Raw genomic sequence first — 14,479 nt, 5'->3', positions numbered from 1 at the left:
TGATGTTTTAAAGACCAAAAACCTTTCAACCCAGTCTACATTGCCATCTACATCTACGTCCCGGGCATAATTTGGAAGTTGCACTAAAGAAAATGTTTAATTTACTGTTTACACATTTTGTTTTTTTCTATTTGTTTTAGTTTTAAATTATTTTATTATATTTAAGTTTAATTTGAAAGGCTTTTGTACCTTTCCTTTGTTAGGCAATTTTATTTTGCCTTTGCCATCTTCAATATAAGGTATGTTATTGTGCTATGATTCCTCCATTTTTTGAAGTTTCAAATTATAATAGTGTTTACATTCTTCTTTAAAATGTTTGAAATGAATAAAACTATTGAAATAAAAAAAAAAGACCGTACCCTTTAATGTAATGATGTTTACTTTGAATTTATATTAGTTCACACAAACACTCCATCCATGCTTTTGTTCCGGCCCTCCGGTCCAGTTTAAGAACCCATTGTGGCCCTCGAGTCAAAAAGTTTGCCCACCCCTGCTCTAGACACATACCCAAGGAAAGGCAATGTGAAGACAGTGAGAAGGTGGCTGTCTGCAAGTTGGGAAGGGAGTTCTCACCAGAAACTGACCCTGCTGACATCTTGATCTTGGACTTCTAGCCTCCAGAACTGTGAGAAAATAAATTAATTTCTGTGTTTAAGGCAAGCAGTGTGTGGTATTTTATTACAGCAGCCACAGCAGACTAAGACAGTTGGCATATAGGTGTACCTAGCAACATTGCTAAAATCACTTTTCAGATCTTGCCTCTAATAACAATAATTCTTGCCCTAGCTGCTTTGGCTCAGTGGATAGAGCATTGGCCTGCGGACTGAAGGGTCCCGGGTTCAATTCTGTTCAAGAGCATATGCCTGGGTTTCGGGCTTGATCCCCAGTAGGGGGTGTGCAGGAGGCAGCCAATCAATGATTCTCTCTCATCATTGGTGTTTCTGTCTTGCTCTCCCTCTTCCTTCCTCTCTGAAATAAAAATATTCTTTAAAAATAAAATGAAGTAACAATAATTCTTCCTTTTTATTTCCAGTCCATATAATTGTTAATCTTTCCTTTTTTGTTCTATTGCGTTGAATAGGATGCCAGTTCAATGCTTAATAGTATGAGAAATAGAATCAGTAGGTCCTGACTTAATTTATGTTTCTAAAGTTTTACTTTAATTATGATGTTTGCTGTGGGATTGGCAGTTGTTTTTTATTAACTTAAAATGAGGTTACCTTTCATTCTGAGTTTGTTAAGAATTTTATCAAGAATTGCTGAAATGTATTGAATATTTTCCTTAAGCTATCTGGGTAGTAATGTGTTTTTTTATATTAATCTATTTCTACATTAACTGGTTAATATGATTATTGGTCTTAAAAATAAAAGTCAGTTACTTTGCCAGCAAAAATGGGTTAATTCAGGACAAGCATGCTATAGCAAAAGCCACAGGCAAGTTAAACAAGCAAAAGAAAGGAATGTTAATTTATGGAGGAAAAGGAAGAAGTTGGGAGGAATAGTTTTGAACAAAAGTTCATTGGGGAGAAGCAAGAGTGCAGGGGGAGGGTGGTTTCATTGGCTGAGCTACAGGGGTGTTCGGTTTCTCGATTTCTTGTAAGAGATGCAATAGATATCTTTTTTGTTGGGATCTGTAATTGGTGATTCTTCCTGTAAATGACATCAAGTAGTTCTGTGTGAGATTCCCCCTCTGGCCTCCTGACGCCATTTTATTGAATATTCCCTTTACTAATTTTCACAAGATAAATATATTAATAAACACTAATATTGAGTTATCTTAGACATATATTTATATGGTTGAACAATATAACTTTGCCCTTTTGGTTTGAGTCAAGGTGAAGAAAGTAACATACATGCAGTATGTTATCTACTACACAGAACTTATACAAATTCCATCAATTGTCCTGATAATGTCCCAGAAACAAAATTTGGGGTTGGTATCCAATGTCAAATATCGTTAGTTACATTACACTGGAGCAGACTTTGTCTCATGACCTCAACATTTTTTTTTTTTTAAAGTGTATCCCATTTTCATGCTGAATGGACCTCAACTTGTGTTTGTTAGCTATTTCCTCACAATTTAGATTCAGATTTTGCATTTTTGGCAGGAATACTACAGAAGTGATGTTGTACTCTCAGAGAATCATATCAGGAATTTCATAATATTATGTTTGTACCAGTAATAACAATATTAATTCTGGTAGCTTAAGGTGTTAAGTGCCATATTTGTCTTTTGTAAAGTTATTATTTTTCCAATTCTAATTAATAAATATTCTGTGGGCAGATGTGTTGAGACTAATGAAATATTCTCCCATAAAACTTTCACCCACCTAGTTTTAGCATTCATGGTTCTTGCCTTTCCTTTGGCATTTATGAAGTGAAATGCCACGGTAAGGGAGAGCTTTCCCTTCTTCCCTATACACTTACCCTATCTAATACAGAGGGAATGTGCTAATTAACCACCACTCCATCACACCCACAGCTGAGGCCAAGTTCCCACTAGGAGCCTTAACAAGCAATCAGCAGTGACCTCAGGCTACACCCTCCCCCGCCCCCGGGGGGCTTGACAGGGGACTTCAGGCCACCTTCCACACCCAGCAGGGCTTGACAGGGGACCTCAAGGTGCACTTCCCATCCTGGTGCTGGGCTAGGGGACCTCAGGCTGCTCCCCACGCCCCAACATCAGGCCGGGGGACCTCAGGCCATGCCCCCGCCCCAGCACCAAGCCAGGGGACCTGAGGCTGCGCCCCCCTGCCTGGCGGGGCTTGATAGGGGACCTCAAGGTGCACCCCCAGTGCTGGGTTGGGGGAACTCAGGCCGCTCCCCCCGCCCAGGGGGGACCTGAGGCTGCACCCCCCTGCCGCTGGGGCTTGACAGGGGACCTAAGGCTGTTCCCCCCTCCTGGTGCCGTGCTGGGAAACCTGAGGCTGCGCCCCCCCTGCCTGGCGGGGCTTTACAGGGGATCTCAGGCCATGCCCCCTGCCCAGGAGGGCTTGACAGGGGATCCCAGGCCATGTCCCACACCTGGAGGGGCTTGACGGGGGACCTCAAGGCATGCCCCCCCACCCCGGTCTGGGTTGGGGGACCTCAGGCCATGCCCCCCCATCCTGGCACCGGGTCAGGGGACCTGAGGCTACATTCCCTGCCTGGCGGGCTTGACAAGGGTGGGACTTGCCAGGTCTGGATCTATCCCAATGAGGGGGGTGGGCGGGCCGGGTCTCGGTCTCATGCGATTTTGAGGCGCATGTGGGTGGGCGGGGACTTGACTCTGGGTCCCATGGTGCGCCCCAGACTCTGACAGGAGGAAGGTTTTCATATACGTTTTACTAATTTTCTTTCATCTCTGACACTTCTATTATAGAGAAAGGGCAAATAGCAATATTAAATTATTTCCTCTAATTAATCCCCTTTTGATGTGCACGCATTTTGTGCACCGGGCCACTAGTATCAATATAAATATACTAGAGGCCCAGTGCATGAAAATTTGTGCGTGGGGTGGAGGGGGCGGGGAGAGGGTCCCTCACACCACCGCTGCATGAGCCCGGCTTCTGGCTGGGCAGCGCTCCCCCTGTGGGAGCACACTGATCACCGGGGGTCAGCTCCTGCATCGAGCATCTGCCCCCTGGTGGTCAGTGTGCGTCATAGCGACTGGTTGTTCCGCTGTTCAGTCGATTTGCATATTACCCTTTTATTATTTAGGATGGGTCCTTATTCTGTGGGTTATAACCTGTTATGATTTATTTGGATGCTCTAACTACCCCAGATTTGGCTCATTTTCTGGCTGGTTGCAGTTTCCTTTTCATAAGACCCCAGTATTAAATTTTAAGGCTTGTTCTATGGCTTAGCGCCAGGCATCCTCAAACTATGGCCTGCAGGCCACATGCGGCCCGCTGAGGACATTTATCCGGCCTGCCGGATGCCGCTGCCTGTACTGCTTAGCAGCCGACTCATCCCGGGCCCGCAGTGCACATAGGAATTTGTTCATAGTTTGTTTTTTTTAAACTATAGTCCAGCCCTCCAACGGTCTGAGGGACAGTGAACTGGCCCCCTGTTTAAAAAGTTTGAGGACCCACCAAAACCGGTTTGGCTCAGTGGATAGAGCGTCGGCCTGCAGACGGAAGGGTCCCGGGTTCGATTCCGGTCAAGGGCATGTACCTTGGTTGCGGGCACATCCCCGGTGGGAGGTGTGCAGGAGGCAGCTGATCAATGTTTCTCTCTCATCGATGTTTCTAACTCTATCCCTCTGCCTTCCTCTCTGTAAAAAAAAAAAAAAAAAAAAAAAAATCAATAAAACATATTTTTTAAAAATTTAAAAATAAAATTAACTCATGTATGTTTGCATGTACTGGGGGGTAGGGGAGGCCAGGTGGAGGTCAATGGGGGAAAAAAAAGAAGACATATGTACTATTATTTGTAATACTTCAAACAATAAAAAAAAAGCAATAAAATAAAACATTTAAAAAAATTAACTCATGTTTACAGCTAGATAGCTCTATCAGCTTATTTCCTGCCTGTAGCATTTCAGAAGTCCCACAGCATTCCTTCATTTCAACCCGTCTCTGTCCCCTTCGGTTCAGGTTGGTAGTATTTCTGCTGAGATAACTAATTGGATGTACAAGTCACACACCTAACATCTTTAACAAGCAGTTGTTGTCCAGCCACACCTAGGTGTTCTCTCCACAGTATGCTTTCTCATTTTCAGCAATATGGATAAATGGAATCTTCCAAATCTTTCCTGCTTACCCATCCATTATTCCGTTTATCTCGGTACTCTTGCTATTAGCAGCAAACTGCAGCTGGCCAGTGGGCTGTAGTTTGCAAACATGTAGTCTGTGTCCCTGAATGAAGAGCATACAGTGTGAATTATCAGAGCTTGCTAAGCTGTTCCGATTCCTCAGATAGCTCTACTCGAATTATCAGACATTTTCTAGACCAATGCATGTTTACATAAGGGATTAATGAGCATTTGAAATGGATGACTTTTTTAATTCAGCAAGCCAAATATACATATATTTGCCTTCCACTATCTGAACCCTACAGCTATGAGCAAGCAGTTATTTCATTAATGTCACAAGAGTTGCTTTGAGGTGAAATTTCAGGGCTTCAAGTCTGTCACTGTTGAATTTAAGAGCTGATATGACCAGAAGTATCCATCTCATCTCCTGTCCCATATTTCCTCATAAATTTAAAGTTCTTCTGTGGAAATAGCTCCTCACAGTTCCCAGAATCATATCAGGGGCCACAAACTTTTTGGTGTACACAAACAATACCACCATTTCATATTATGGGATAAAAATTTTCTCTAACATTTTGTTACCTATACACTACTCTGGAGCAACAATTTATCAATTAAAGCCCTGCCGTTATAAGAAAGATAAACTCATTCTCCTTAACTTTAACTGAAAAAAATTTTTTTTTATTAAAAAGATACGAAGAAGCACCCATAGAGCCAGAAAACCAGGATCAAAAAGGGACAGTATTCAGAGTTAGTCTAGGATATCAATACAGCAGGAATCGATTATTTGAATAGAATTCTGGGAGAAGAACATAGGAGTTCCCACATTTCCTTTATGGTTCATGTGAGATTGAATTAAATTAAAAATCCTGGAAAAGAGGCTACTATTACCCAACAATGGGAATAATGCCTCCCTGTCGCTAGTGGGAAAGACACCACAGGATGCACACACAGAGGTACTTACTTCTGCAGAGAAAGTACCTCTTAGCAATCAAGGGGAATGGACACTGACCTGCTAAAATATACTCCATGTTCATTACAATGAATTCTCTTCAGCAGCCCTGTGATCACTGCCAGACCCACTCACGTAGACTCCTGAACAAGTGAACTCATTTGGAGTGAGAACCGTACCGTTCCATTTATTAAAAGCCACATTATATTAGCTATATAGCTAAGAGAGAGAGACAATACTGAGAGTTATCATTTAACAGGAAGAATACTGGGGGATGTTACCCCACAAACTATTAAGTGTAACAAGTTACACTGAAAAATAAGAGAAAATTTTAAAAAGTGCTGTTGAGACCCTGCCAGCATGGCTGTCGGTTGGGCGTTGTCTTGTGCACTGAAAGGTTGCTGGCACATGCCTGGGTTGTGGGCTCAATCCCTGCTGAGGAACATGCAGGAGGCAGCTGATCAATGTCTTTCTCTCTCCCTCTTTCTAAAAGTCAATAAAAATAGTTTTAAAAATGCTATTCAGTGCTGTTCATGAAAGTCACCCTAAATACTCCTTAACCTACAGAATATGTCCCTTATCTTGACATTTTATTTACATATTAAAATAAAAACCTTTATACTCCACCATGTGAAAGTCTACCATTTATAATTATTTACTTCACTCTAAAACATAGCTTCAAATTTGGAATGTAACTCTCCATTTAACACATTTTCTATGAGAAAATGCTTTCCCAATTTAATAAATTTATAAAGTGTTCTTAATATGAATTCTCAAAATTACATCTTCATAATGATGCCAGCACATTTGATATAGTTCCTTCTATTTCTTCAGTTAGTCTCATCTATCAAGTTTGTACATGACTTATTTCTAACATCTTTTGCACAGTCATTACAAATATGATTGTTTTCTCTCTTATATGACTTACTTGATACGAGTGAATTTTTAGGACTGCCTGCTTACATATTCTGTCTATATTATCATCTGAAGTCTCCTAAGGACCAAGTTTTATTAGAATGTTTCTAACCTCTACTTCATTCTAATTTCACTTGTGAGTTTTTCTATGTATACGGAGCCCTGAATTCCAACAGAAGGATTTCCCGCATTCAGAACACTTCCATGGTTTCTCTCCTGTGTGAACTCTTTGATGTTCACTGAGGGATGACTTCTGAGTGAAGGCTTTCCCACACTCACTGCATTGGAAAGGTTTCTCTCCTGAATGAGTTTTCTGGTGAATCTGGAGTGATGCCTTCCTAGGATAAGCTTTCTCACATTCGCTGCATTCATACGGCTTCTCTGTTGAGTGAGTTCTTTGATGTATAATGAGCTGTGACTTCCCACAAAAGGCTCTCTCGCAGAAACTACATTCATAGGGCCTCTCTCCTGTGTGTGTTCTCCTGTGTATAACGAGGTACGATTTGCTGCTGAAAGCCTTCCCACATTCACTGCATCCGTAGGGCTTCTCTCCTGCATGAGCTCTCAGATGGGCAGTGAGTTGTTCCTTCCTCCCGAAGGCCTTCCCACACTCACGGCATTGATAAGGATTATTTCCTGTGTGAAGTCCCTGATGGACAATGAGCTGTGTCTTCATATTGAAGGCTTTCCCACAATCACCGCATTGATAAGGTTTCTCTCCTGTATGCATTCTGATGTGAACGAGGAGGTATGACTTACTCCTAAAGGCTTTCCCACATTCATTGCATTTATGGGGTTTCACTCCTGTGTGAGTTCTCTGGTGTACAACAAATGGTGACTTCAAACTAAAGGCTTTCCCACATTCACTGCATTCATAGGGTTTCACTCCTGTATGACTTCTCTGGTGTAAAATAAGCTGTGACTTCCAGCTATAGGCTTTCCCACACTCACTGCAACCGTAAGGTTTCCCTCCTGTGTGAATTTCCTGATGGACGATGAGCTGTGACCTGAAAGAGAAGACTTTGCCACATTCACTACATGAGTAGGGTTTTTCTCCTGTATGAACCCTCTGATGAGCATTAAGGTTTGACTTGGCACTGAAGGCTCTTTCACACTTAGTGCATTCGTAAGGTCTCTCCCCTGTATGAATTCTGAGATGAACAATGAGCTGTGATTTACAACGAAAAGCTTTCCCACATTCACCACATACACAGTTTTTTTCTGTACTGTGAGCTCTTTGATGCTTAAGAAAATATGACTGTTCATATCCAGGAAACTTATCAGGACTCTTTCTTAGATAGCTTCTGGTTAAACCTGAATTTTGTGTCAAACTTTTTCCAAGTGTGTTACACTTATGGAGTCTTTGTCTTGAAGAAGCCTGGGTTTTGCTCGGATGAAGTTTTCCAAATGCGTTACAAGCATAGTTTCTCTCAACACTTTCAAGCTCATCTTGATTCTTCTGGTACCACTCCTTCCAATCTTCTAGAAAGAAAAATATTTTAAAATCATAACATGAACTTAATATAGAATGTAAGTTTTAGAACTTCCATATAGTGAGTCTTTTCCTCTGGGTAACAGGCCTCTGACACTGGTTCAAAGAAATATTGGCCAAATGCACCTGCGCCAGAGATATAAGCATGGGGGTGAAAGGAACGGAATCAAACCAAACCGAGCCCCATTGTGGAAATGGGTAGCAAATTAGCAGTGACAAAAGGGATAACAGAGGGGAGAGAGTTGGAACACTGATCCCTGACATCATCAAGCTTCTGAATTAAGCCACTGCGGAGCTATTGCCCGATGGCAGACAACTTGTCATTTGAGACAATAAATTCTTATTGTTTACTTTGGTTGAACCAGAGTTTTAAGATACTTGTTTATATTCTCAGACTAGTAAGAGGATGCTTATGAAAATAAATCTAGCAGCAACAGCTAAGGGGAATATTCGAGTTCTCAAATACAGCTAAGATGTTGAGTTATCCAAGTATGAGAGAATACAGATCTAGGCAGCCGAGGAGGCTCAGTGGTTGAGCGTCGACATATGAACCAGTTGGTCACAGCTGGATTTCCGGTCAGGGTACATGCCCGGGTTGCAAGCTCCATCCCCGATCAGGCTGAAGGTAGTTGATCAATGATTCTTTCTCATCATCAGTGTTTCTATCTCTCTCTCCCACTCCATTCCTCTAAGGATTAAATGCCAACAGAAACAAAAGCAGTACCTAGATTAGCAAAGGAGCCCAGGGTGCCCAAGGTGAGCCCCAGAGCAAGGCTACAAGACTAGAAGTGCAAGAACAATAATCATAGCAACAGGAAAACTGAGGGAGAGCAGTGATTTCAGAAGAAATTACTTCCCACTTCTGACACTGAGAATGAAGAGTGGAAAGTACAGGGGAACTCTCTTGCAAGCACGTCAGACCTGGGACTAGACTACAGAAGAAAAAGAGGATGAAAAGGTCAATTTTTATGTTATAACACTGGGAGAGAAAAAAGCTTAAAATTTAAGAATGGAAGAGCCTTTTAATAGTTATAGCCAAATTTGGGAAATAAACTCCTTTGGATAACTCAAAAGGAAAAAGGGGCCATGGAATTATTATTATGGTGATAAAATCACTTAAAAATACAGTGGAGACCAGGTTAGGCTTCAGAATTCTAAGAGAAGTGCCTGCCAGGCCGGAGTGGCTCAGTTGGTTGAGTGTCGTCATGTGCACAGAAAGGTTGCTGGTTCAGTTCCCAGTCAGGGCATGTGTGGAGGGCAATTGATCAATGTTTTTCTCTCACATTGATGTTTCTCTCTCTCTCTTTCTCTCCCTTACTCTAAGTATGTCCTTGAGTGAGAATTTAAAAAGAAAAGAAAAAAAGTGCCCAGGAAAGAAACAGTTATACTTTCAAAGTGATCAGTGAAAAGAGAGAAGAAGGCAAATAAAATCTACGAAGACAGTCAAGGCAAGAGAAGGAAGTAAAAGACTGTGGGGAAAGTCTAAGGGATTCAACTGTGACCACAAAGGAGAAAAGAGATGTCAGGGAAGTGGAGGCATGAGTGACACCAAGTGAGAGGCCTGGAAGCCTGAGACGGTCCACGACCATGGGAAGGAAGGCAGAGAAAGAAGGTGCTAGAAGGAAAGAAACGAACCCAGAAAACAATATTTGAGCAGAATGTACAAAAGGAGGGCACACCTTCCTCACAGAGCCAGGGGTCTAAAGCCTAAACATGGGCAGAATGGCAACCATTTCCTTACCTGAGGAACTAGCAGGATCCCCCCGACCCCACTGCCCCGTGGTTCAGGGACTTGAGATAAAAGTGTCTACACCCGCCCTCGCCGGTTTGGCTCAGTGGATAGAGCGTTGGCCTGCGGACTGAAGGGTCCCTAGTTTCAATTCTGGTCAAGGGCATGTACCTTGGTTGCGGGCACGTCCCCAGTGGGGGGTGTGCAGGAGGCAGCTGATAGATGTTTCTCTCTCATCGATGTTTCTGACTCTCTCTCCCTCTCCCTTCCTCTCTGTAAAAAATCAATAAAATATATTTTTTAAAAAAAGTGTCTACACCCAGTGCTGCCTGAGTGGCACCCTGTGTACTCCCACACCTCCTGTCTTCCTGGTTCCCACTCACGCACCTGGACAGCTCTGATGAGAAACTTTGGCATTTCTTATCCACGGCTCTTCTCCTTGCTCCAACTTGAAGATTAGATCAGGTTTGGTACCATGATACCCTGTTAATGGAAAAATCACAAAGGATCTGGAACAAACTGCTAGCGGTTGAGACATCAGGAGCTACAACATGACACTGCTCATTTGTACCTGGGGAAAGTTTACAATTAGCAGGTGATAACCAAACAGGGATGAACACGTGACCTCTAAAATTCATGCCCATAATCATCAAGTACTTCTGAGGCCCCGGGGTAAATCAACAAAAGACAAGGAATGGCAACTTATGACTCAGAGTCTGAGTTCACAGAGAAGCTGTACTTACCTACAGACACCAGGTTGCGATAGTTTTCTAGGATCACATCCCTGTACAGGTACTTCTGCGCAGAATCCAGTAACTGCCATTCTTCCCAGGTGAAGTCCATAGATATATCCTTGAATGACAATAATTCCTGAAATAACACATACCCCATTCAATCAGATGCAGTTACCCTAGGGGACGTAGGAGTAGCAGTTTTACCCACATTTCATAGTTAAGTACATAAATGCTACAATAAATATGGCACTTTACCTTGAAAAAGACCTGATGGTCCGGGCGTCAGAGGGGCTGCAGCTTATCGTAAAGTGGTGCAAAGAAGTTGTCTAAAATCAGAAAGCTCCCATTGTTCGCTAAGATATCAACTATGTTGAAACAAATTCACACTTTAAAATCAAACATGAGCCCTAGGCAGTGTTGCTGAGTTGATTGAGTGTCATCCTGTGACCAAAAGGTGACCAGTTTGATTCCCAGTCAGGGTTTCCGTGCAGGAGGCAGCCAATCCATGTATGTATATCTGTATCTATATCTATCTATCTATCTATCTATCTATCTCTCCAATTAAAAAAATTAATTAAAAAAGTAAAGCTAACATGATGGCAGAACTAACTGTATTTATGAATTTATTCCCATGAATTTGAAAACATAGAAGGGATGGAAAAGTTTCCAGGAAAATAAAACTGACCAACATTGGCCCAGAAATAATTAGGAAAGCCAGACCAACTAGTCAATGATCATACAACAAACTGAAATAGTACCAAAGGTATAGCAACTCCAAAAGGTAATGGTCTCAGACTATGTTTACAAGTCAGTCCTATCACTGACCCAAGGAACAGCAAATTCCCATCACATCTGACATGATGCAGAGCCAGGAAATGATGGGTACAGAGCATCATACAAATTTACATAATCCCACAGACAATGCCAGGCAAGAACAGCACAAACTGTAACCTAATCTCATTTATTATTAACTCTGGTCAATATTCCTAGAGAAAAATACGAGGAAAGTAACAGGAATCCTATACATACACACATAGTCAACTGAGACAAGGAAGTTTATCCAAAAAAAAGTTATAGGACAGTCCATTGTATTAAGTACTCTTTCCTCAAATTACAGGGAGAAAAAAAACAAACACGTTCTCCAAACGTTCATGTCTTTTGCGCTCACTCCAGTCCTTCATAGCCATCCTGTCCTTGTCACTGCTCTGAGTCCTCTGCCGGATCCTCTCCAGGGCCCTGTTCAGTCACATCCTGAGCTAACGCCATCAGAGGTGCCTTTGGTCTGTTTATTTCCAGTTGAGAATTCCCACTGAGCTACAGACCGAACTACAGGCAGTGCATATTAAATACCACAAAACCACACCGGTGCCTGGACGCGTCTTCTAACTGCTCCCCGGGCTGGAACACTCCTCGGTGCTGTCCTTGCCTGGTCTTGTCTGTGGGGTTAGGCAAGTTTGTAAGCATCATTTCCTGGCTCCATGTCAGTTCAGCAATGGCTGGAGTCGCCCCTCTTGCTCACTCCGTCAGTCCGGGTGGTCCACTCACTCTCCCTTCCTCCAAACCTGCTTCGTTCTGCTTTGCACCCCAAACTCCTCTCCCTATTCATTCACTTGCCTCTATGCCCAATGTTCACTTGATTACCCTCCCCGCCCCGCGCCAGACCACAGCTCCTCTAAAACAAGAACCCTGCATAATTGATCTTTGCACCGCCAGCCCCAGCCCCAGCCCCAGCCCCAGGGACCCTCATTTCCCTCGGAGTTCAGGGTCCGCAACTGGCAATAAAGTGTAACTGCTGAAGGACAGGGACCCGGACACAAAATGCCAGAAGACAATGTTTCCGGAGATGCAGAGTCGGAGCGGGGTGGGGTCTGGGGCAGCCCGTGAGTCCAGGCCCTGGATGTGACCGTGCAGGGATGACCGTGTCCGCGCCCAGCGCCGTCAGCTCTGAAAAGGAGCAAGTCCCTACTTACCCAACACGCAGCTGCCGGGATCTGGGTGGCCATCCCGTGCGGTTCCGTGCAGGCTGCGGGGGAGAGCACCGAACCCTGAGGGTCTCGCTGCTGCTTCCACCCGCGCCCCCACAGAGCGAGGTTCCGGGGCCGAGTCCCTCGCGGGGAGGCGACCTCCGAGCCTGGATAGAGCAACCGAGAGATGAGTTCGTACAGTCCCGCAGCCCTCATGCGTGAGGACCGAGGCCGGGCTGGATCCGTCCACGATGGGACGGACCGTGGAGGGCTCCGCTGGACAAGATCCTGGTCAGCAATGGCCGAACCCGCGGCCACAGACACTCAGAACGCCCCCCCTCAACCGCGGGTGTACACTGACAACAAGCCAGGAACAGCACCACAGGCGCGTACCGATCACGGCCGCGGGGCGGCGCACGCGGAAGTACGTCATGCGTCCAAGAGCCGGGCGCGACAGGCCGGGATGAAAACTACATCTCCCAGAATCCTCTGCGGAGCGTCCAACGAACTGGACCGGCTACCGGGAGGCAGGAAGGGACAGAGATTTGGGACCTAACGGGAAAGGCAGACAACGGGCGGGCCTCCGCGGGAGCCCGGGCCGGTCAGTCCAGGGCACCCTTACGTCCCAGCTCCCGCACAGCCCACGCAGCCCCGGGAGAAGGCTGGCATCGCTGGAGCGGCAGGCGTGCTCAGGTCTTGAGGTCAAAACAAGACAGAGGTAGACCACAAGGCATAGCAGAGAGGGGCAGGGCACTGTGAGGCTGCAAGCTGCAGATCCCGGGGTTATAAAACAGTTTTTTAAAAATATATATATTTTATTGATTTTTTTACAGAGAGGAAGGGAGAGGGACAGAGAGCTAGAAACATCGATGAGAGAGAAACATCGATCAGCTGCCTCCTGCACACCCCCCACTGGGGATGTGCCCGCAACCAAGGTACATGCCCTTGACCGGAATCGAACCTGGGACCCTTCAGTCCGCAGGCCGACGCTGTATTCACTGAGCCAAACCAATTAGGGCTATAAAACAGTTTTGATTATCAGTGCACCAAGTAATACAGTTACCAACCTCATAAAGGGGAAAGTACAGTAGGCGAAGAGAGAAATAAATAGAAGTACACCCATAATAGGAGACATGAACATGCTTCTCTCGGTCCGACACAGATCAAGCGACCCACTCTCATAAAAATGCAATGAAACTATAATGGCATAATTTTAACAGGCCTTTCTGTCCGAAAATATTTTTTTAAAAAGCTATCTACTCAACAGTGAATGAAAATGCAGACAAAATGTAAAGAACGCTATGTAAAAATTTATGGGAGAAACTTAAAGCAGTGTTGACAAATTTCATAATGCTGAGTAATTGTAACAGAAAAAAAACACAAATGTATTTAATTCTCAAAAAGTCATTAAAGAACAACAGAGTAAGCCAAAGCAAAGGAAATTTAAAAATAAAAGCAGACAACTAAGCAAAATTAGCAAGAACAGAAAAGATTCAAATAATACTATAAATCCACTCAAAGCAATTGGCAGAGAACACTACTAAAAGACTTGAAAATGCATAATTTTTATGTATACATGGAACATTCTCCAGGATAAATTCTATGGTGGACCACTGTAAATTTAAAAGGATTGAAATCATACCTTTTCTTACAACAGGGACATAAGAAACCAACCCCAGAAAAAATGTAGTAAGTCTCCAGATTTTTGGAAATTAAAAAACACAATTTTAAGTAAGCCCCTAAACTTAAAGAAGAAATCACAAGGGAAATTAGAAAATACTTTGAATTGAATTAAAATGAAAATGCATGTATAAGAGATCATACACTATTTGTCTTTCTCTGCCTGACTCATTTCACTTAGCATAATGTCTCATTCTCCCTTTTTTGGATAAAAATTTATAGTATTTTAAATTTTATTTTTAAAAGCTGAATTTATCAAGGTAAGCTTTTCCTATTTT

General features: G+C 43.5%; 1 protein-coding gene across 2 annotated transcripts; it reads right to left on the bottom strand.

The window, feature by feature from the left end:
* Nucleotides 1–4,449: 4,449 nt before the first annotated feature.
* Nucleotides 4,450–12,852, bottom strand: ZNF26 (zinc finger protein 26). 2 transcript variants are annotated; one of them, XM_080649694.1, is made up of 4 exons: nucleotides 12,528–12,852; nucleotides 10,567–10,693; nucleotides 10,211–10,306; nucleotides 4,450–8,084 (listed from the first exon to the last, which is right to left on the bottom strand). In XM_080649694.1, the coding sequence occupies exons 1-4, from the start codon at nucleotides 12,735–12,737 to the stop codon at nucleotides 6,733–6,735; spliced, it is 1,785 nt and encodes a 594-aa protein (XP_080505820.1). In that variant the 5' UTR covers nucleotides 12,738–12,852; the 3' UTR covers nucleotides 4,450–6,732. The 2 variants fall into 2 exon arrangements, with proteins under 2 accessions (XP_080505820.1, XP_080505821.1); XM_080649695.1 differs by having other exon boundaries at nucleotides 4,975–8,081.
* Between the last annotated feature and the right edge of the window lie 1,627 nt (nucleotides 12,853–14,479).

Source organism: Plecotus auritus, assembly GCF_963455305.1.
Source record: "Plecotus auritus genome assembly, chromosome: 13".
Taxonomy (NCBI): Eukaryota; Metazoa; Chordata; class Mammalia; order Chiroptera; family Vespertilionidae; genus Plecotus; species Plecotus auritus.
Note: the sequence above shows the minus strand (reverse complement) of the source record. Positions and strands in the feature narration are given on the sequence as shown.